Source organism: Marmota flaviventris, chromosome 3 (genome assembly GCF_047511675.1).
Source record: "Marmota flaviventris isolate mMarFla1 chromosome 3, mMarFla1.hap1, whole genome shotgun sequence".
Lineage (NCBI taxonomy): Eukaryota > Metazoa > Chordata > Mammalia > Rodentia > Sciuridae > Marmota > Marmota flaviventris.
This window is the reverse complement of record NC_092500.1, coordinates 7458501-7480061: the sequence shown is the minus strand read 5'-3', so window position 1 is coordinate 7480061 and position 21561 is coordinate 7458501. Positions and strand designations below refer to the sequence as shown.

Below are 21561 nucleotides of genomic sequence, written 5' to 3'. Positions count from 1 at the left end.
TGTGGTCTCAGACAAGGCCCAGTGAACCAAATACCCTCCTGGGTCATGAACAAGGCATGTACTATAGGAACCCTGCCCATCTCATCTCAGAACAGGATAGGTGACACCATATAGCCCTAATTTTGTCCCCTTTGACCTGGCAGGAAGGACATCAAGAAGGGAGAGAAGAACACAATTGTTACTTCCTACAACAGGAATTTCACAGGCCGCAATGATGCTAATCCTGAGACCCATGCTTTTGTCACGTCCCCAGAGGTAGGACTACCTGGCCAGGCTCTAGCCTGGTGAAAAAAGGGGTTTCAGGGCTGCCGAGGAGGGTGGCATTGAAGGGCAAAGGATTTTCTGAATAGAACCAAGGGCCCTGGTCTCCCAATCCCTCAAGCATTGTGCTTCCTGGGCACTTTCAGCCTGGGTCTCCCTCGAATCATAGGATTGTGAGATGTTGTTTACACACAGCACTTATGAACATTGAATATGAAATCTCACTAGTTGGGATAAACCCTAGCCCTTTCTCTAGTCTATCAGGGTTACATGAGAACATATGTGGAATTCTGGCTTGCAGTTCTTTTTCTTCTTTTTTTTTTTTTTTTTTTTGAGACAGGGGGCTTCTATTTTGCTTACTATGTTGCCCAGTCTGGCCTTGAGTTCCTCAGCTCAAGTGATCCTTCTGCCTTACCCTCCCAAGTAGCTGGGACTAAAGGCACACACCACTCACTGCACCAGCTCTAATTTCTGGATACATTTCTAATTTTTCTAGTAAAAGTTAGGCCTTGCCATTATGGTGAGCACTGAGCGAGCTGACGTGCCCCAGGCAGTTGGTAGGTTTCCTGCCTTGCCATCACTGGCACATGGCTATTCTCTTTTTTGCATGAATGTTCTAGAATGTTTGTACTTCTTTGCAAGGGAGATTGCGGCTTTTGTACTTTCCACGTGCCGTCCACCTAGGAGCATTTCATCACTGCAGAATTTCTGTGCTGGGGCTTCTACTTGTCTGCCCAGGACACAGGGGACTGAAGAATGCCACAGTAGTGTTTGCCTAACCTGTGGGAGAATGCTAAGCTTGGGCCCCAACAGCAGTGGTAAGGCCAGATGGCCTTTGCATTCTTGAATCCTCTGCAGCACAATGGCCCATGATCCCAAAGACAGTTCTGCAGTTCTGGCCTTTTAAGAAAAGGGACTTGGGAAGAACATAGACGTTTCCTGGTTTGTGTATTTGTTTGTTAGTTTGTTTTGGTACCAGGGATTGAACTCATAGGCACTTGACCAATGAGCCACATTCCCAGCCCTATTTTGTATTTTTATTTAGAGACAGATCTCACTCAGTTGCTTAGCGCCTCATTTTTTGCTGAGGCTGGCTTTGAACTCGCGATTCTCCTACCTCAGCCTCCTGAGCTGCTGGGATTACATGCGTGTGCCACTGCGCCCGGCCGCTTCCTGGTTTTTGTTCTCAGTTTGGTCTAGGCTTCAGCTGGAATGGGGAGGGTAAATGTGATGGTTAGCCTCACCAGCAAACTGGCTTCTTCCGTTTCAGATTGTCACAGCCTTGGCCATCGCAGGAACCCTCAAGTTCAACCCAGAAACTGACTTCCTGACAGGCAAGGATGGCAAGAAGTTCAAGCTGGAGGCTCCAGATGCAGATGAGCTGCCCCGAGCGGTGAGCAGGCACTGTCACTCTACTGTCAGCCTCTGAAGGCCTGCTTCGGCCTGGGTGCCTCAGAGCCATTGCTGGTTGCTGTGTGGCCAAGACATTTCCCAGCATCTGAACATCTGGGGCTGGCCCCTCTTGTGCAGGCAGGGGTGACAATGTTAGTGAAAATGAAGCAGCTACATTCTCTGGGAGGAAGTGGCTTGGGGCAGGGGAAAGCTTACTTGCTCTGAGAGCTTTCTCTATGGGGAATGAAGATCCAGCACTCAGCATTCTCTGTCCCCTGCTACAGGAGTTTGACCCAGGACAGGACACCTACCAGCATCCCCCCAAGGATAGTAGTGGGCAGCGGGTAGATGTGAGCCCTACCAGCCAGCGCCTGCAGCTCCTGGAGCCTTTTGACAAGTGGGACGGCAAAGACCTAGAGGACCTGCAGATCCTTATCAAGGTCAGCAGCAAGAGGACTGGCAGAACTGCTGGGGCCCCCAGTTCCCTGAGCATCAGGAAAGATTAGGAACCCATTGGGAGCAAGGGTGGATGGTCAAGATGAAGGTGGGACAGGGAGGGAGGTCACTGCAGAGGAGGAAGGGCATTGTAGCCTGGGCTTCCCCTTCTCTATGGCCCAAGCTGAGTAGGGCTGGATCTGACTAGCTGCTGTCCGGGGCTCACTCATCGGACATGTATGACTATATAGTGGGTTTCCACATCTCTGGCTTCATTGACCAGGCTCCTGAAGCTGTGGATTCCTCCTGACCCCTGCTGAGCACTAGTGGTGTGGCCTATGTTTGGGAGCTGAGCTGAGCCTTTATGTGTGGCCAGGGACCTCAAACCCATGTCTGACATTAATTTATGTGTTTACTAAGGGGTCTTGTACCCCTGTGACACAGCCAGTATTGAGTCCATGTGACGTGAGATGGATCAGCCAATAGCCAGGAATCCAGTGTCCCAGGCTCTGTGTCTAACGTGAAGTCTGTTTAATCTTCCACCCTGGACAGTTCTTAATTGAGGCCTAGGCCCTGGAGGGGAAGTGGGCAGATTCACCTATCTTCCCTTTAAGTGTCCTGTCCCATGAGGGAGTATCCTGTCCTAGGGACAGAGAAGTTGTTGAGGGGTGGTTGTCTTGCCTGAGCCTGGTAGCACCAGGACTGCAGACTACATGTCCAGAAACTGCTTCCCTGGTCACTCCTCTAGGGTCCTGGGCCTGCCTGCTACCTGCCTCTGGAAGGCGGCTTCTTCCCTTTACCATTCACCGGCCCCATACTGACCTCTGTCGCCTCTGCTCACTCACCAAGGTCAAAGGGAAGTGTACCACAGACCACATCTCAGCTGCAGGCCCCTGGCTCAAGTTTCGTGGGCACCTGGACAACATCTCTAACAACTTGCTCATCGGTGCCATCAACATTGAAAATGGCAAAGCCAACTCCGTGCGCAACGCTGTCACCCAGGAGTTTGGCCCTGTCCCTGACACTGCCCGCTACTACAAGGTAGGGCAAAGTCAGTGAGGGGCATGGTTGGGAACCACTCTCCTGAGGGCATGCAGGGCAGGCACAGGGAAGACATGGGGAATGGAAACAGGGAGGTGGGCAACCACTTTCTCAGAGGGAACTGCCATCTGGAAGGAAGGAAGGAAAGCCCTTCAGCCACTGCCCCTGCAGCTCAGGTGGGCAGAGCTGGGTGCACACACCCAGGAGCCGATAGTGAGAGGAGCACTGTTGGCAGATGTTTGACCCAGTTCTGAGAAGAGTGTTGGAAGAAACTGTGGAGGAAAGAGGAACTGCCTTGGGAAATCAGAGAGGAGCCTGAGGCTCAGAGAAGAAAAGAGCTGTGTAGGCCTTAAGGGAATGGGCAATGAGGGTCCACGGTCAGCCTGGCCCAGCCAGAAGCCAGGGAGCAAGGAGTTTGGGGACAAGGTTAGAGGAACCAAGGGGCTGCCAAGGTTAGAGGCAGAGCCAGAGTCCAAAGCTTTTTGACTCTTTCTGCTTTGAGAAATGAACAGAACCAAGGCTAATCCCAAGTCCTGGCCCATCAGTATCTCTGGGCACCCCTTGGTGGCTGGGCAGGGCACAGTGGGTGCTCACTCCACCCCAGAGCCCACACCAGCTGTACAAGAGCCTTGTCTCCCCTGCCTACTGCAACCACAGCTCTGCCCCACTCTGACCTCCATTTTTCTGACTCTGCACTGAGCCCCAGTGTTGTGACTTCTGTGTCCACTGCAGACAGGCAGGCAGGGCCCATGTCCACCTGCTGCTGCCCCTCAGGGCCTAGTTGGACCCAGTCAGTCCACTCTGACTTCAGCTGCCCTTCAGAGCAGAAGAGGAAAGCCCCTCCAGCCCTTTCCTCATGGGCCTCAGTATGCCCAGGGGCTACTGGGTGGTGCACGCCTTCCTCTGCCTCACAATGAGCTCCCCTTGCCTGGCAGAAACACGGCATCAGGTGGGTGGTGATTGGAGATGAGAATTATGGTGAGGGCTCCAGCCGGGAGCATGCAGCGCTGGAGCCTCGCCACCTTGGTGGCCGGGCCATCATCACCAAGAGCTTCGCCAGGATCCACGGTGAGTGGGAGTCCACACCCAGCCATACCTGCTGCCCTTCACTCAGAGTCCAAGGTCACCCACCCTGCCAGCAGCCTACTTGGTCCTGGAGCCAAGTGCCTAGCTCCCAGTCTACGTCTAACCATCAGCCCCTTCTCAGGTTTACATTGCCCAAATCCAATGTCCACAGCTTCCCATCAGCGCTGGTCTTGCTTCCAAACTTGAAGACCAGAGCAGTTGAAATCCAGGACACATAATGAGAGAGTCTGTTCTCATTGTGAACATGTCTACCAGGAAGGCCTCACAGAGACATCTGCACCAAGGCATACCCCTTCAGGTGCCCCTAGTGAAAGGGAGCATGTCACTGGGACTTTAGTAGACCTGAGCCCTCTAGTCATTGTGTTTGTTCCCAGTAGCAGGACCAGAGGTGTCTGCCAAGGTCCCAACCAGATTTAGAAAATGATATATTCCTTGGACTGGTAAGGGTCCCTGAAGGGGAAGAGGAAGGTAAGGCTGGGGACCAGGCAGACACCACCCAATTAACTGAGTGTGCCTCTGTCTTCCAGAAACCAACCTGAAGAAGCAGGGCCTGTTGCCTCTCACCTTTGCTGACCCTGCTGACTACAACAAGATACACCCTGTGGACAAGCTGACCATTCAGGGCTTGAAGGACTTTGCCCCTGGCAAGGTCAGGGGGCAGGGAAGGAGCATAGACAGGCTAGGGTCCTCCTAGGTGGAAGGGTGGGGGCAGCCACTTTCCCTTCCTACTGTCCCTGCAGCTCCTCCAAGTGAGCTGGAAGGGCCCTTAAGTTCTCTAGGCAGATCCCAGATAGGAAGAGAAGTGCCTTTCCAGAGCCAAGGGTGGAGCCAGCCCAGGCTTCCCCAGTGTGATCCACTGGCCCCAGGACCCCCCTATGGGTAGCAGAGGCCCAGATCTGCCTAGGACTTACTTTGCCTGTTGGCCTCCAAATCCCTTGGCAACTTCAGGGCCCAAAGCAGCTACCCCAGGCTGGCTTCTCCCCTACCTTCCCATTCCTGCCCCAACTCAACCCTGCCAGTGGTCATGCTACTAGGAACATGTACAACTCTTTACCCACACCTGCCTCCCCCATTGCAGCCCCTGAAATGCATCATCAAGCACCCCAACGGGACCCAGGAGACCATCCTCCTGAACCATACCTTCAACGAGACGCAGATCGAGTGGTTCCGTGCAGGCAGTGCTCTGAACAGGATGAAGGAGCTGCAGCAGTAAGGAAGGGCCCTGCTCTGCCCCACCCCTGCCCAAGCTGGTGTCATTACAAGTGCAGTTCCACATGCATCGTCAGGGCCACTGGTCCAGCCAATCATGGCTTCCTACTCCGGGATGGTGTGACCAGACGTGCTTCCTGCTCTTTCCCACTTCAGCCCACTCAGTGACCCATGGTGGGGGCTTCTTAAAATCAATTTCCAGTCCCTGCCTTCCCATTTTTAGTTTGGTTCAAATCTTGAGCAGCGCCACATGACTGTATTTATTTTTATGACAACACTCCCCTCTAAAGAAGTTTTTATTCTGCCTGATCATTTGGTGGCTGAAGGATTTTAGAGAACATTTTTTTCTTGCAAGAAAAATAAGAATCAAATTCATTGACTGTTCCTGCGTGAGTGGTGGTCTCTGCTGTTTGTACCAACTCTAGGGTTCAGGGAGGGCCTTTTTAGCCAATGTCAGTGGACACCCCACAGTCACACCTGGAGCCCAGTTGCTGCTGTGAAGGAGATGTGAGCTATGGCAGAAAGGCCCTCCCCATCACCACCTGCCACCTGCACTTGCACCAGCTAGACAGGCATGGCCCTAGATCCCATGGTTTTCCTGGTGGGAAAGAGCCTCCTGGAGAGAGAACCCACCTTCTTCCCTTGGGCACTGATGGCATGGCTGGCATGGTCTTGTTAATCCCTCTAATCACTCTGAGGGATGGTCTGTGTATCTTACAGATAAGGTCATGACTAGAATATGCTATATACTGTTCTGTCCCTTTAGCATGGTGAAAAATAGGGTCCCCCTGAGGTTGCATAGGCTGACACTGCCCAGGACCTCCACTGGTAACCTGAAGTAAAAAGTCTCCATGGAGGCCCAACACCAGGACAAGACTCAGGCACAAGTGTCCTGGTGTCCACAGCAGTGGGAGAAAGGGGCAGGAGGACCTGTCAGAGCCATTCTCCTGCTCAGATCTGGGGCATCACTGCACTACATAGCTATACCTGCGGTCTGAGTGACAGGCACTAGGATTCCTGCTCTTCTATGGGGGATGATACCTGGGGTCAAGAAAGTCCACAGCCTTCACTTCCTCAACTCAGAGCTGGTTTAGCCAATTTCAGGGGCTTCCTTCTATCTTCCAAATGCAGAGCAGGTGTATTGCCTCTAACTCAATCAACAACTGGTAGCTTCAGGACCAAAGCAGCTAGCCTAGACTGGCCTCTCTCTACTATGGAGCCAAGCTCAGCCAGCCCAAGGCCCCGCCTGGGGTGGCAGGAATTCCACAATCTGAAAACCCCACTTCTTGCATTTGGGGGGAGTTCTTCAAAAGGGATATGGGGTGAGTTAAGGACATGTCCCAGCTTGGCAACTCAGTAGATCATGACATTGGCCATTGAGACAAATCCAGGGAAGGATCTTGATGATCCTTCCCTGCAGATGCTGCCATTACTTTATTAAAATGTTACTATCACTGAAAACCACAGGATGGGACTGGATAGGGCTGGGGGTGTGGCTCAGTGGTCTCAGTCTTTGCCTAGCATGTGGCAGGCCCTATGTTCCATCATCCCCCAGCACCGCCAAAAAAAAAAAAAAAAATCACAGGGATGGCAGGACTTCAGGGGTAGCGCTCTGTGGGGAAGAGCAGGGCTAGGTCACTGGGGAGGGAGGACATGCTGGCAGAAGTGCTGACCCCTGCCCCTTCTGGTCCTGGGTGACATGGACTCCTCAGCATCTGCTCAGGACCAGCTGCACCACCTTCCCCAGGGCTGAGGTAGGGTCTACTGGATGGGCAAGTTCCCCGTCGAACCCCGGATCTAGTTGCTGGTCCACCACGAGAGAAGGCCCAGGCCAGGCTCACTGATGGATCCCTGCCAGAGAGAGAACAGGTATGTTTCACCACCATTTAGGGCTTAACTACCCTGGAGAGGAGATAACAGGGACCCACCCTTGATTCACAGCAGAACCAGCATAGGCAAAGGAGAGGTGAGGCACACAACAGCCATGGGGCTGTAGGGAAATGGGGACCCACATCCGTGATGGCACAGTGGAGCACGTGGGGCACAGACCCCTCTTCTGCCCCTCCCCTCCTGAGGTCTGTAAGGAGAGTGCTGGTTTGCTGGCCCCAAGGCCTCAGTGGGATCAAGCACCGGTCCTCACCCCCAGGCCCACCATTCTAAGCCATCTGTGGTTTAGTCCTGCCAGAAAAGCTGACAGTCCATGAGGCTTGGCCTCCAAATATGTACAGAGGGAGCAGCCCCCAGGCCACTCTTCCCTCCTGGGCTTGTTTCTTCCCTGCAGCCCCGGTGGCTTGTGCAGCATGGACCCTTGCAAGCAAGGCACTAATCCCGCCCACCCTCTCCAATATTCATGGCAACTTTGGCTCCGCTGCCCTAGCCTTGAGAAACAGGGATTTCGATTTCGGGGATAAGTGACAGGCCAAGACCACACAAGAGGGGCCTGGTCCCTGACCTGCTGGAGAGCAGGTCCTACAGCAGAACTTCCAGGGAGCCGCCCATCACTGCACACTGGGCTCTCCTGCCTCCCAGTGATTCCTGCTGCACCATCAAAACCTCTCACCACAAGTGTGTATGGAGCCTCCTTCTTTGGCAGCTCCTCATTGGAAGAGGTGGCCTCCGCAGAGCTGGGCCCTGTAGGAGACGTGTCCACAAAGCTCTCATCCACCACTCGGAAGCGGATCTCCTCACCAGTGTCCATGTAAAGGTCGTGTGCTCCCTCCTCCGTCTCATACTCCCACACCCACACCTGTTCTGCTTCATCACTGAGGGCTCAGGGTCAAGGCCACAACCAAGCCGTGAGGAGCACAGAGTTGTGGAGTCCTCCTAAGCACCCACCCCAAGAAAAAACAACCCCAAAGATGACAACATCACTTTGGCTGAGAAGTCACAGGAAAAGCAGGTGCGACTGGCTGCAGTGTCTGTTTCCAACAGTGAGAAGCAGGAGTTGCTGCTGCCAGGGAAACGCTGGGACCACAGCCAGCCCACCTCTCAAAGAGTGACTGAGGCACCTCACGCCACTTCTCATCCAAGCCTTGTGAAAACCCAAGGGGCAGGTAGCTTAAGGGCTTGTCCAGTTCTCAGGAGGATGAGGTGGTTGGGAGGTTACCTGCCTAAAGCCCTACCATTGATGAGAGTAGCAGCCAGGCTGGGTCAGGTGTGATGTCACACCAGGCAGGGCAGCACCCCCACCCCCACCACCCCCTCCTCTCCTACCCCAGAGCCCACAATGAATCACACTGCCTTCTAGTGGCAGTCCCACCACTGGGCACTGCCTCCTCTACCAGGCCCCTTCTGGCCCCTGGCTACAGTTCCTCCAGTGAACAGCTCCACAGAAACAGACAAGTGCAGCCAGTTGCAGCACTGGGATTGGAACAATAGTGGGCCTGGAGAGGAAGACTCGCACCTAAGTAAAGTGAATCAGAAGAGGGTCCCACAGCCCTATTCTACCATCAGCCTGCTACCTGCAGACAAGGGCACATGGAACTGAGGTCAGGTGGAAAGCAGAGGTGGGTCAGCATACCCAGAGCACAAGGGCTGCAGGGGGACAGCAGTGTCAGGTCACAGGATATGAAGGCCACCACAGGAGCAGGTACCTTCTATTGAAGAGGCCTAACTCCTCTGTGACCCACTTTTACCTTGGAAGGATACAACTTGGCAGGCTGCTGCAGTGACTCTGGGGGGATGAGAATGTCATCAAAGAACCCTAGAGAGACTGGGAGAAACGGAGATGACTGCATGAGACAGGGCCCAAGAAGCCAGCCAGACAATAAGGGGTCTGCATGCTCAACAGGCACATCCCTATCCAGTGTGCCCATGGGACTGATGTCACCATGGGATTTAGCCCTTCTCACCTCAGATCCCCACACCTCTGCCTACATCACACACCAACCTGAGCAGCTCTGGGCAAAGCTCTAAGCACCTGGTACCCCAAACCTGAGGTCTGAGTTATGGCCTCATAGTGAAAGCCGATGGCCAACTGAGGTCCTTGCTCAATACCTGAAAGTGGGAGGGAGCTGAGTATACCTGTGCTTGGCCCTGAAAGCTGAGCAGTCTCCTCCAACAGGAAGATCTGCTTCCATATCTGAGCACCCCACCCCCCAACCACATGCACAGCACAGGCTACCTGCCCCCAGCCAGACTGCCCGAGATACTCAGGGTCACCTCACCATGCACTCCCTCTGGGCTGCAGCCCTTGATCTTCCCAATCAAAATCTCATCCAGGAATGGGTGGAACACCACGTAGCGAAAATGTACTGAAATGAAGGCAGCACGTTATTGACCAGCAGGCACAGGAGGACGACCTTGGAGACTGGGGTTGCCCATGCTCTCCACAATCCCTCCTCACCACCAGCACACTGACCCAGTGGTCAATGTCAAGTCCTCCTGCAAATCCACACCCTTCGGCTGAGCCCAAGAGACCCTCCCTCACCCCCAACAAGGTCATAGCTTGATCCTTTGAGGGACCAGCAGCAGCAGCTGCTCTGGGTCTGTGGGCTGGCTCCCAAATCCATATGATAAGCCACACCTGAGCCCACACTCTGGGCCATGGATGACTCCAAGTCAATTCCAACCTTCCTCCAGGCTCTGCTTTAAGTTCTAAAAAGGGCAACTGGCAAAGGAAATCAGGTTTGGAAACAAATTCCTATCTCCTGATGACTGTTGAAGTTTGCCCCAGGCACAGCACTGACCTGGAACAGGATGCTAAAAATGCCTTGAACTTAGGGGGTAGAGTGGGTGTGGTGTGACAGCTCAGCAAACATACCTCTGTGGGTTTTCAAGACTACCTCAGGTGTCCCCACTCTCCTTATCTCGAGAAAAAATACCAGCTATGGTCCATGCCCACATTACTCTGACCCCAGGACCTAGCAGGACCGTCCCCCACATGACCAACACTCAGCTTGGTTTAATGAATCCTCAGATTCTCTACCAGGTGTGCACCAGCTTGGGCATCAGGCTTGTGGAGGCAGACAGCACATAATGGGGTGCCCAGGAAGCTCCAACTTTTTTTTTTTTTTTTGGTACTGGGGATTGAACTCAGGGGAACTCAAACACTGAACCACAACCCCAGCCCTATTTTGTATTTTATTTAGACACAAGGTCTCACTGAGTTGCTTGGCACCTCACTGTGGCTGAGGCTGGCTTTGAACTCACAATCCTCCTGTCTCAGCCTCCCAAGTTGCTGGGATTACAGTCCTGTGGCACTGCACCCGGCTCCAGCTTTTTCTTGTATTTTATTAGAGACAGGATCTCACTGAATTGCTCAGGGCATCCCTATGTTGCTGAGACTGGTTTTGAGCTCGCAATCTTCCTGCCTCAGCCACTGGGATTACGGGTGTATGCCACTGCGCATACACATCCAAAAGTCGGAAGCATACAATGGACAGCCCAAGTGTCCATCTATGGATGAATTGTACACAAATGTGGTGCCCATACACATGGGATTATAAACCCTAAGGAAGAGGGCTGGGGGTGCAGCTCAGTGATAAAGCCCCTGCCTTACTTGTGTGATGCCCTGAGTCCATCCCCAGCACCCCTCCCTCACCAAAAAAGGAGAGTTTGGCCTGCACAGTGGCACGTGCCTGTAATCCCAGCAGCTCAGGAGGCTAAGGCAGGAAAATTGTGAGTTCATAGTCAGCCTCAGCACTTTAGCAAGGCTCTAAGCAACTTAGCAACACCCTGTCCCTAAATAAAACATAAAAAGGGCTGGGGATGTGGCTCAGTGGTTGAGTACCCCTGGGTTCAACCCCCAGTCTCCAATTAAAAAAAAAAAAAAGAAGAGTTTGTTCTTAGTTGTGGGCTTAAGCAAAATTTGTGCAAGAATAAGTAAGGTTGCTTTGGGGTGTAGTAAATTTCTGCAAAAAGGATACTATGATTCTTACTCATGTCATGGTCAAGTTCACAGGGCCGAAAGCAGAATGGGGGTTTCGAGGAACTACAGAATAAGAAGACAGTATTTAATGGGAAGGGAATTTCAGCATAGGAAGATGAGAAAGTTTTGGAGGTAGATGGTGATAACGATAATAATAGCCAGGTATCGTGGCACACACCTATAACCCCAGCAGCTCAGGAGGCTAAGGCAGGAGGATCACAACTTCAAAGTCAGCCTCAGCAACTTAGCAAGACCCTGTCCCAAAATAAAAAATAAAAAGGGGTAGGGATGTATCTCTGTGGTTAATCCCCCCTGGGTTCAACCCCTGGTTCCAAAATGTTTTTTTTAAATTAAAGGGATGGGAATGTAGATCATGGTAAAGCACCCATGGGTTCAATCGCCAGTACTTTGGGGTGGCAGGGGGGGAGACATAATGGGAATATATTTAATATCACTGAACTGTACACACAAAAAAGTTAAATCATTAAATTTTGTTACACACTTTTTATCAAAACAGGGAATAAAAAAGAAAAAGAAAAACCACCAACAGCAGGCTGCTCAGGGCTGAGTGGACAGAACAGAGCATTAGAGGGGGAGGCCAGGACCCAGGCTTGGCGGGCACCAGGTAGAAGTGCTCTAAGTGATTGTGGATAAGCCTGGCAAGTCAAGGTCAGTGTCTCAAATCATGAAAGCTGAAGTCTTCTGAGTACCCACCACACAGGAAGTTTTGCAGAAGAGTCTACTCGTGTACATTTAATGAGTATGCACTGTTATACTATTGGAATATATGGGGAAATGGAGTTTCAGAGAGCTAAAGCAACCTGTCCTAGGTGACAAAATGCAGAAGCACCTAGCAAATGAATATTCCTCAAAGCAGAGGTAAAGGCAGGACCTATCCTGGTGCTGTGGCCCCCTGCGGCACTTGCTCCACCAGACCAGAGCCTTGTGGAAGGCAGAAAGGGAACAGCAGAACTGTGCCTGGGGACAAAAGCCAGCATCAGAATCAAACAGCAACTGACCTCACTACAAAATAGCAACTCCACCTGCATGGTGCTCAGTGGCCCATGAGGAACTATATTATCAGAGTTACCCTACTGCACTCACGGAGAAACCAAAACCAGGAAGCGGAATTACCTGCCAATGCCCCCATCCAGGACCAGACCCAGAATTCACTTCTAGTCCCTGGGATGCGCCTACCCAGCGCTCAGCGCCGCATATTTGTTCCCAGGTGGAGAATGATGAAGATCAATGGGCAGTCGTACACAGAAACAACCAACCAACCATGCAGAACTTCCCCAAACCAGACTTATATCTGGAAGCTCAGGTACCTAGGGCCACCTGCTTTCTGGGCTCAGCTCAGCTCCTTCTCCTGGAAGCAGCCCTGCTGGTGGTTTTCACATCACAGTCTTTGTTTTCTGCTCATGAAAATGCCCCTAGTCCACTCAAAGACAGCCTATTTCTTAGGGCTCCCTATGGAGCACAGTAACATCCACCTGAATGAGTTAAGCCCTGGATGCCTGCAAGGGCCCAGGCAGTCCCAGCACATTCTGGAATGCCTGGGCATCCCCGTGCTGAGAGGCTGACAAGCAAAGGCTAGGACAGGGCTCCTTGGCCACAGGCTGTGAGAGCATCACAGGGCCCTCAAAACTGCCTCACTTCTGCTCTCAACTCTGATCCATGGTCTGGGCAGGCTGAGAATCTGCATTTCCATCACATGCCCAGGTGACAGCAAGGCTACAGACCCACACTCCAACAAGCTCCACACATCTCCATCAGGACCACGCCCCAGGCCCCTCTCCTCCTCTAACCCTGCCCTCCCAGATGCACACCCCTTCAATGTGACAGCATTTTCTCCCATCAAGAGGTGGAGTCTCTGGGGCTGGGGTTGTGGCTCAGTGGTAGAGCGCTTGCCTAGCATGCGTGAGGCGCTGGGTTCGACCCCCCAGCACCACATAAAAATAAATAAATAAAGGTATTGTGTCCATCTACAACTAAAAAATATATTTAAAAAAAAAAAGAGGTGGAGTCTCTCCATCTCTTGCCCAGAGCCTTGGCCACATGACCCTCTGGCCACTGGGATTTAAACAGAGGCTGCAGAAGCGCTTCCTCAGGGAGCTTTGCAACCTTGAAACTGCCAAGCCCAGAGTGGCCTACTGAAAGATGAGACCACAGGAGGACCCAGACCAGCCAGGCTGCCACTAACCAGAACACACAGCCATCCTACATGGCCCAGACCTGGCCAAGCCACCCCAGAAGAACACCACCTAAATGACCCAGAGCATGGAGAAAAGCAATCCAACTGGAGGAGTACATGCTAGGTGCTATGGTCCTGTCCTAGGAGCTCTACCATGTATTAACCCCATCCTCACAGCAGTCCTGGAATATAAAATCTCTTTTTTTTTTTTTTTTAAGGAGAGAGAGAGAGAGAGAGAGAGAGAGAGAGAGATTGAGAAAATGAATATCTTTTTTGTAGATGGACCCAACACAATGCCTTTATTTTTATGTGGTGCTGAGAATGGAACCCAAGTCCCGCCCGTGCTAGGTGAGCTCTCTACCACTGAGCCACAATCCCAGCCCATAAAAATCTCTTAACTGCATTTGGTAGATGAGGAACAAGAAGGACAGAGGTTACATATTCTACTCAGGACACACAGCCAATAAGCAGAGTAGCAATCTGAATCCACAGACCACACTTTTTCTTTCTTTCTTTCTTTATTTTAATATTTATTTATTTATTTAATTTTAGTTGTAGACAGACATGATACCTTTATTTTATTTTATTTACTTAGTCATTTTTACGTGGTGCTGAGGATAGAACCCAGGCCTTGCACGTGTTAGGCGAGTGCTCTACCATTGAGCCACAACTCTCCCGCCCCCACACACTTTTTCTTTTCTTTTTTTTGGGGGGGGCCATGCTGGTTACTAAACTCAGAGCCCATAGCATGCCAGACACTCGAACATGGAGCCACACTCCCAGCCCTTTTTTCATTTTATTTTGAGACAGAGTCTTACCAAGTTAAGTTGCCCAGACTGGCCTGGAACTCATGTTGCTCCTGTCTCATCTTCATGAGGGGCCAGAATTACAGGCCTGTGCCACCATACCCAGCACAGGCCACATTTTCAACAGCTATGTCCTCCTGCTTCTCAAGGTCACCTGCTTCCCCCACCCTGTAACCCAGCAATGGCCTGGCCTGTCTCCTGTACCGGGTGATGAGCAGCCCCAAGGATGGGCAAAGAGCAGGGCTGGGCAGTAGAAAAGACCCAAAGGGGCACAGATGTGGAGCCCCAATCACAGAGCTGGAGAGGTCTTGAAAATCACTTAGTTTACCTCCAATTTCTTTTTCTGGTACCAGGGATTGAACTCAGGGGCACTTGACCACAGAGGCACATCCCCAGCCCTATTTTTGAATTTAGAGACAGGGTCTGAGTTGCTTAGCACCTCACTTTTGCTGAGGCTGGCTTTGAATTTGCGATCCTCCTGTCTCAGCCTCCCAAGCCACTGGGATTACAGGCATGCACCACCGTGCTGGCGTTACATCCTATTTTTTACAGATGAGAAAACTGAGGCCCAGAGTGAATCTGCCCACTCTTATGGCATCAACTCTTGACACAGTCAGGAATGGGCCCAGGTCTCCCACCACCTGCAGTTTCTCTACAGCTTGACCTCTTGCTATAGAATTGAGCCCAGGAAATGCAATGCCCTAGGAGGAGAAGGTACCCACCTTTGGTATGTGAAGCGCCATCCCCTGGGAACACATAGGCATCCTCCAGCTTGGTGATGTCAAACAGACAGATGCAGAGTCCCACGTTGTACACAACCTGTGTGCATGTGTACACATACACGTGACTATGAAGTCCAGTTCCCCAGGAGTACCTCTGGAGACCCTCATAACCATAAGCAAGTTGAGTATCCTCTTTTAAATGGAAATGAGTTGGGGCTCTGCAGGAGGTAACCATGGTAGGGAAGCTCAGGACACAGGGCTCTGGAAAAAGCAGGCCCATGGTGACAAGACAGATCCAGCCTCCAATGCCAGCTCTATCGTTCACTGTGTGACCCCTAATGCCATCATATTGCCTCTTGGAGCCTGTTTCCCCATCTGCAAAAATGAAATACCAGCTACAGTATTGTTAAATTAATACAGAGATTGGAGTGAAGCCCTATCTTAGTGTCTGGCTCAGCCACTGCAAAAACAACCAAGTGAGGATCCCTGGTATTACCAGTGAGGACTGGGGCAGGAATCCTGGCTACACCCACACGTTCCAACATCCCAAAGTCCACGCTGCAGCTTGCAGCCATTGAGTGGTAGAACCACAGCTAACTCCACTATGCTCACAATGTGTCACACACAGGCAGTTGTAGGGAATGTGCTGGCACAGTGACCAAGGGCCAAGACCCTAAGAAAGGACAGAAGATCCCATGGCCCCAGTCCCACACCACAGTGCTCCAAACAACTTGTCTACTATGTCCAGTATCCACCAACAACACTATAATATCACCTCCTAGTAACAGACCTTGCAGGAGCTGTTCAGGGATTAGCAAGATACTCAAGAGAACTGAGCTGTGGGCAGACCTCACTGCCACAAGATTGTGAAAGCCAGCTGGCTCAGGAGGCAGGTGAGATGCCCTTGAAGGACGCTAGGCCTTTTCTGTGTGGCCTCCTCTCAGACTCCCTAGTTCAAATATAGAAAGATTTGTCTCAAAAGGACGATGCCCCAGGGGACCATATTCCCTTCCTATATTTTTACACCTTCTCTCTACCATGTTCATACCTCATTCCTCCACAAATCTTCACCTTCTACCTCACAAGGTAACAGAAACATCCACTAAGGGTTCCGTGAGTTCCATCCACCATCTAAACACTTCCAGATCTATACACTGCCATCCTTTGATCTCAACCTATTTTGAAGGAATCTTCCTCCTGTCTAAAGTCAACCAGTCCTCCTCTGGCTCTTTCCCAGCCCATCACCTCCTGCTGCTCTACCCATGAAGACTGAAACTCTGACTGTGAAATCGTATGGGGATGCAGACCTATCCATCTTCCAGCCCACGCTCCTCTCACCCTTCCCAAACCTACTAGCTTCCTCCATGTCCTTCCACAGGGCCTTTGCACATGCTGATTCCTCCGCCTGCACAGCTCTTCTCTATGCCTGGCCTACTCCCAACTCAAAAACAAATCCTCCAGTTGGCTCCTCCTCACCATAACATCGCCTCACAATCAGATGGCTCAAGTGCCACCTCCTCAACAAAGCCACCTATCCCTCTCAAGTTCATTTTGTTCCACAAGTGTGTGAATACCTGTTCTTCATGATATTTATATCAACTCGTCCTCATATACTTAACTGCGGGGGTCCTCCTTAGTCATTTCTGCTTTTCTCACCATAATCAATGATTATGGAGGATTTACTCTGCCAAGCTCTGGCTAAGTGTGGAGATACTGCAAGGAAAAAAACAGACAGGTCCCTGTCCTCATGGAGAGGAAAAACAAAATGCACTCAACAAATAAACAAAAAACAAGAATGTAACAGAGGAAAGAAAAAAGCAAGGTGTGGTGGCATGCCTGGAATCCCAGCAGCTCAGCAGACAAGTTCAAAGTTAGCTTCAACAACTAGCAAGGCTTTAAGCAACTCAAGGAGACCTTCTCTAAACAGAATATAAAAAAATACTGGGGGGCTGGGGATGTGGCTCAAGCGGTAGTGCGCTCGCCTGGCATGCGTGCGGCCCGGGTTCGATCCTCAGCACCACATACAAACAAAGATGTTGTGTCTGCCAAAAACTAAAAAATAAATATTAAAAATTCTCTCTCTCTCTCTCTCTCTCTCTTTAAAAAAAAAAAAAAAAAGATACTGGGGATGTGGCTCAGTGGTTAACCATCCCAGGGTTCAATTCCTGGTACCAAAAAGAGAATTAAAAGGAAAGATAATGATGACACTGGACCACTGGGCAGAAGGCAAGCACAGAAGGATAGGAAGGCCCCTCAGGAGCTAGCACTGAGGCAAACAGCGCACATAGAAGATGTGCAAACATGTCACAGGAATAAATGGATAAATCTCCTGACAGTGAATTCCATGCCACTAGAACTCTCCATCTTTACAAAAAATAACAAATGGTAGGTAGAAGAGCATTGTCCTCATTTTGTAATAGAAACTGAGGCCCAGAGGGAGTGACTTGCCCAAGATCGCAAAGTGATTTGGAAGTGTGGAACCCAGCATTTATCTGTTACAAAACCCTTTAAAAGTCCATTTTCTCTTCTGATCCCCTCTTCAATCCTTGTGAGATTCGGAATACCCCCATCCCGTTTCCAAGCGACGGCAAGGAGGTCCTGAGACTTTCAGCTCCTTGCCCAGGGACAAGGCTGGGCATGACCGTGACCAGGTCTGCAGCGGGCGGGGCCGGGCGGTACCTTGTTGGCCAATTTCTTGTTCAGCTCCTCGGCAATAGAGTCGTTGAGCTTCCTCTCAAACTGCCACGGGGGGATTCGCACGGTGTCCACCATCTCCACCAGGACGAACATCCCGGCCTGCGCCTGGAGCTCTGGGAACCGGAGAGCAGGTCACGCACCAGGGTCAGGGGTGTGGGGACCCTCAGCCCCACGGTCCCGTCTCAGTTGCTGAGACCCCCCGCCCCCGCCGCCCTGCCACAAGTCCGCGCCACGCGCCGCCACCACGCACAGCGCATCCGCACCCACCTGCCCTGGTGTTGCCAGACTGTGCGCGAGATTCCGAATTCCGTCACTTCCGAAGAGACGACCAATAAGAAGGCTCCGCCCGCCCCCTAATGCGGGGCGGGGCTACTACAGACTCTTGAGAGGGCGGGGCTACTACAGGCTCTTGAGGGGGCGGGGCATGGAGATAAACGAGGCGGGGCCTCCCTCAGCTGCGGAGCTGTCACCCCTGGGCGGAGCGCTTTCCGGTTGCTAGGCGACCTGCAAGCTCTCCCGGCCCTTGAGTGGCGCTCCTGGACTGTACTGCAGTACCTTCCTTCCAGGTCTCTAGCGGTTCTCTGCTCCGCATCCGGTGCGATCCTTTCAAATCACAAACATCATGCTGAAAACCCTTCGGTACTCTTGAGTTGTATCGGGGAGTTGCCGAGAAAGGGGCACTAGGAACTTTACTGGGACAATAGAAATGTTCTGGGTCTTCTTTTAGGTGGTGGTAACCATGATGAATACAATTGCCCAAACTCAGGGAACCCAGCACTTAAGATCTTTGCATTTAGGGCTGGGGTTGTGGCTCAGTGGCAGAGCCCTTGCCTCGCACATGTGAGGCATTGGGTTTGATTCTCAGCACCACATAAAAATAAACAAAGTAAAGATATTGTGTACATGTATAACAAAAAAAGTTTTTTAAAGTCTCCTAATATTAATAATAAGATCTTCTCATTTAGCCTGGCGCGGTGGCGCACACCTGTGATATCCCAGCAGCTCGGGAGGCTGAGGCAGGAGGATCACGAATTCAGTGGTCTAATGTTCCTGAGTTCAATCCCCGGTAATCACCGCCCCCCGCCCCCGAAAAAAAAAAAAAAACAACTTTGCATTTAATGGGAGAAAGACTATACCTAAATTTAAAACTAATAGGAGTGGGGGCTGGGATTGTGGCTCAGCGGTAGAGCGCTCGCCTAGCATGGGCGGTCACGGGTTAGATTCTCAGCATCACATAAAAATAAAGGCATTGTGTTGTGTCCATCTACAGAAATAAATAAATAAAAAGATTCTCTCTCTTAAAAAAAAAAAACTAAAAACTAATAGGGGCAGAGGATGTAGCTCGGTAATAAAGTGCTTGCCTAGCATGTTTAAGTCCCTAGGTTCTATCCTCATTACTGCGTAAATAAATAAATGCTAATAAATTGGGACAAAATAAAACTCACAAGACTTATCAGGACCCTGTCTCAAAAATAAAAAGGTCTGAGGATGGAAGTCAGTGTAGAGGGTCAAAAACAAAAACAAACACACACACACACACACACACACACACACACATAAAAAAAAAAAACCCACCTCAGTAACATTCCATTGAATTAAGAATAAGTCCAGGGCTGAGGATATAGCTCATGGAAAGAGTGCTTGCCTCACATGCACAAGGCCCTGGGTTCAATCTCCAGCACCACAACTCAGGAAGCGGAGGTGGGAGATGGTGAGTTTGAGGGTACCTTGGGCAACTTAGCAAAACTCTCTTTCAATATAAAAACTAAAAAGGGCTGGGGATATGCCTCAATGGCAGAGTTTCCCTGGGCTCAAACCCAAGTACAAAATTGGTCTTTGGAGGGCTGGGGTTGGGGTTGGGGCTCAAAGGTAGAGCGCTGTATGTGTGAGGCTCTAGGTTCGATCCTTAGTACCACATAAAAATAAAATAAAGATATTGTGTCCACCTATAACTAAAAAATAAATATTAAAAAAAATATATCTTTGGGAATACTTGAAAAGGCAATTTCCATCAATGAATTTGCTGATTTCCCAAGCATAGAGATCTCTCAATGAGACTGGCTGCAGTGCTACTGAATGTGGCTTTCACTACATCTATATTTTGTTTGTAGGTTGGTCTGCTTCTACTAGGATTTGAGCTACTTGAAGACAAGAATAAATGCTATTTCGGTTCTTTTTATTTCCACAATCCCTTAACATAATTCCTAGGAGGCACTCAATAAAGTACGTAGATTAATATTAATTCTTTCTCTCAGATATCTCATATGCTGCTTCTTTATTTCTTTCTCACTGCCACTGCTTTGGTTCAGGCCTTCTCATTGCTGGAACTTAGAACACACCCCACTCTGACCTCAGTCTTTTCTGCAAATAATTGCCACACTATCACAAAAGCCTTCCCACCAGGAATCTCTTTCCCACACAGATATGGAACTAGCTGGTGGGTGGTACATGCCTCTAATTACAATGATTCAGGAGGCTGAAACAGGAGGATCTCAAGTTCAAAACCAGCCTCAGCAACTTATTGAGGACCTAAGCAACTTAGCAGGGCCCTGTCTCAAAATAAAAAGAGCTGGGGAATTAGCTCAGTGGTAATGTGCCCCTAGGTTCAATCCCCAGTACATCCCCCAAAAAAGCATTCTAATGAACCCAGCATTCCTCTTTAGCATCATCTCCGTCTGAACTCAAGGAATAGGGAACCTCCATTGCCATTGATGAAGCAACCCATCCCCAGCCTCAATCACTACTTTTTTTTTTTTTGAACTGGAGATTGGAGCCTGGACCTTAATCATACTATGTAAATGCTCTGCCACTGAGCTACATCCCCAGCCCTCAATTGCCTCTTCTTTACCTGGAAAGCTCCTAGTCTCCCAACAGAACCCAAATGTAATGCCTCTCTCATTTATTCACTCACTTATTCATCCTACCATCCTGCCCAGTTGATGGAAGTCCAAACAGGAGGAAAAGCAGGGGCCTGGGCCCAGCTTCAGCTCAGAGTGGTTGGGTTTGGGGGCAGGGTTTGTTATCCCAGGTAATCAAAAGTATTTTAGAACTAGGGATGTAGTTCAGTGGTAGAGTGCATGCTTAGCATTTGCAAGACCCTGGTTCAATGCCTAGCACCAAAATAAGAAGAAGAATCAGGATGTAGTAGTGCATGCCTGTAATCCCAGTGGCTAGGGAGGCTGTGGCAGGAGGATCAAAAGTTTAAAACCAGCCATCCTCAGCAAGGATAAGGTGCCAAGCAACTCAGTGAGACCCTGTCTCTAAATAAAATACAAAATAGGGCTGGGGATGTGACTCAGTGGTTGAGTGCCCCTGAGTTCAATCCTTGGTAACTCTACCCCCGAAAAAAAAAGTTCAAAGGCAGCCTCAGCAATTTAGTGAGGTCCTGAGGAACCCAGCAAGACCCTGTCTCAAAAATAAGAAGGGTGGGGATGTCCTCAGTGGTTAAGCACTCTGGATTCAATTCCCAGTATAAAAAAAAAATAGGGGCTGGGGGTATATCTCAGTTGGTAGAGCACTTGCCTCACATGCACAAAGGCCCTGGGTTCAATCCCCAGCACCACCAAATAAATAAGTAAAAATAAACTAAAAAATAAAAGACAAAGAGGAGAAGGAAGAGGTGCTCTACCACTGAGCTACACACTCCTGGCACTTTCTTATTTTGAGGATCATGCTGGTCTAGATCTTGTGATCCTCCTGCCTTACCCTAGAGTTGCTGGGATTACAGGTGTGTGCTGCCACACCTGGCTGTCAGGCACTGCTTAAAAGCTGTACATGTACAGATGCTCCTTGACTTACCCTGGGGGTACATCCTGATAAACTCAATGTAAGTTGAAAATATAATAAATC

The 21561-nt window shown here is 50.5% G+C and overlaps 2 protein-coding genes across 4 annotated transcripts in view; one reads left to right on the top strand and one right to left on the bottom strand.

Annotated features, from left to right (window-relative positions):
* The window catches only part of Aco2 (aconitase 2), a 47786-nt gene extending 41978 nt beyond the window's left edge, over window positions 1-5808 (top strand). Inside the window, exons 12-18 of the mRNA XM_027924653.2 lie at window positions 144-255; window positions 1532-1654; window positions 1938-2093; window positions 2938-3129; window positions 4065-4197; window positions 4743-4864; window positions 5294-5808. Coding sequence (XP_027780454.1) covers window positions 144-255; window positions 1532-1654; window positions 1938-2093; window positions 2938-3129; window positions 4065-4197; window positions 4743-4864; window positions 5294-5428 — 973 coding nt within the window. The 3' untranslated portion in view covers window positions 5429-5808. The remainder of the gene's footprint in view (window positions 1-143; window positions 256-1531; window positions 1655-1937; window positions 2094-2937; window positions 3130-4064; window positions 4198-4742; window positions 4865-5293) is intronic.
* Window positions 5809-6800: 992 nt separating this feature from the next.
* Window positions 6801-18042, bottom strand: Polr3h (RNA polymerase III subunit H). 3 transcript variants are annotated; one of them, XM_027925471.2, is made up of 7 exons: window positions 17980-18042; window positions 17695-17825; window positions 15016-15112; window positions 9591-9677; window positions 9073-9136; window positions 7985-8186; window positions 6801-7275 (listed from the first exon to the last, which is right to left on the bottom strand). In XM_027925471.2, exons 2-7 carry the CDS (start codon window positions 17803-17805, stop codon window positions 7222-7224), a joined length of 615 nt encoding a protein of 204 aa, XP_027781272.2. In that variant the 5' UTR covers window positions 17806-17825; window positions 17980-18042; the 3' UTR covers window positions 6801-7221. The 3 variants fall into 3 exon arrangements, with proteins under 3 accessions (XP_027781272.2, XP_027781555.2, XP_071465544.1); XM_027925754.2 differs by lacking the exon at window positions 9591-9677; XM_071609443.1 differs by lacking the exon at window positions 17980-18042 and having other exon boundaries at window positions 17695-17889.
* Between the last annotated feature and the right edge of the window lie 3519 nt (window positions 18043-21561).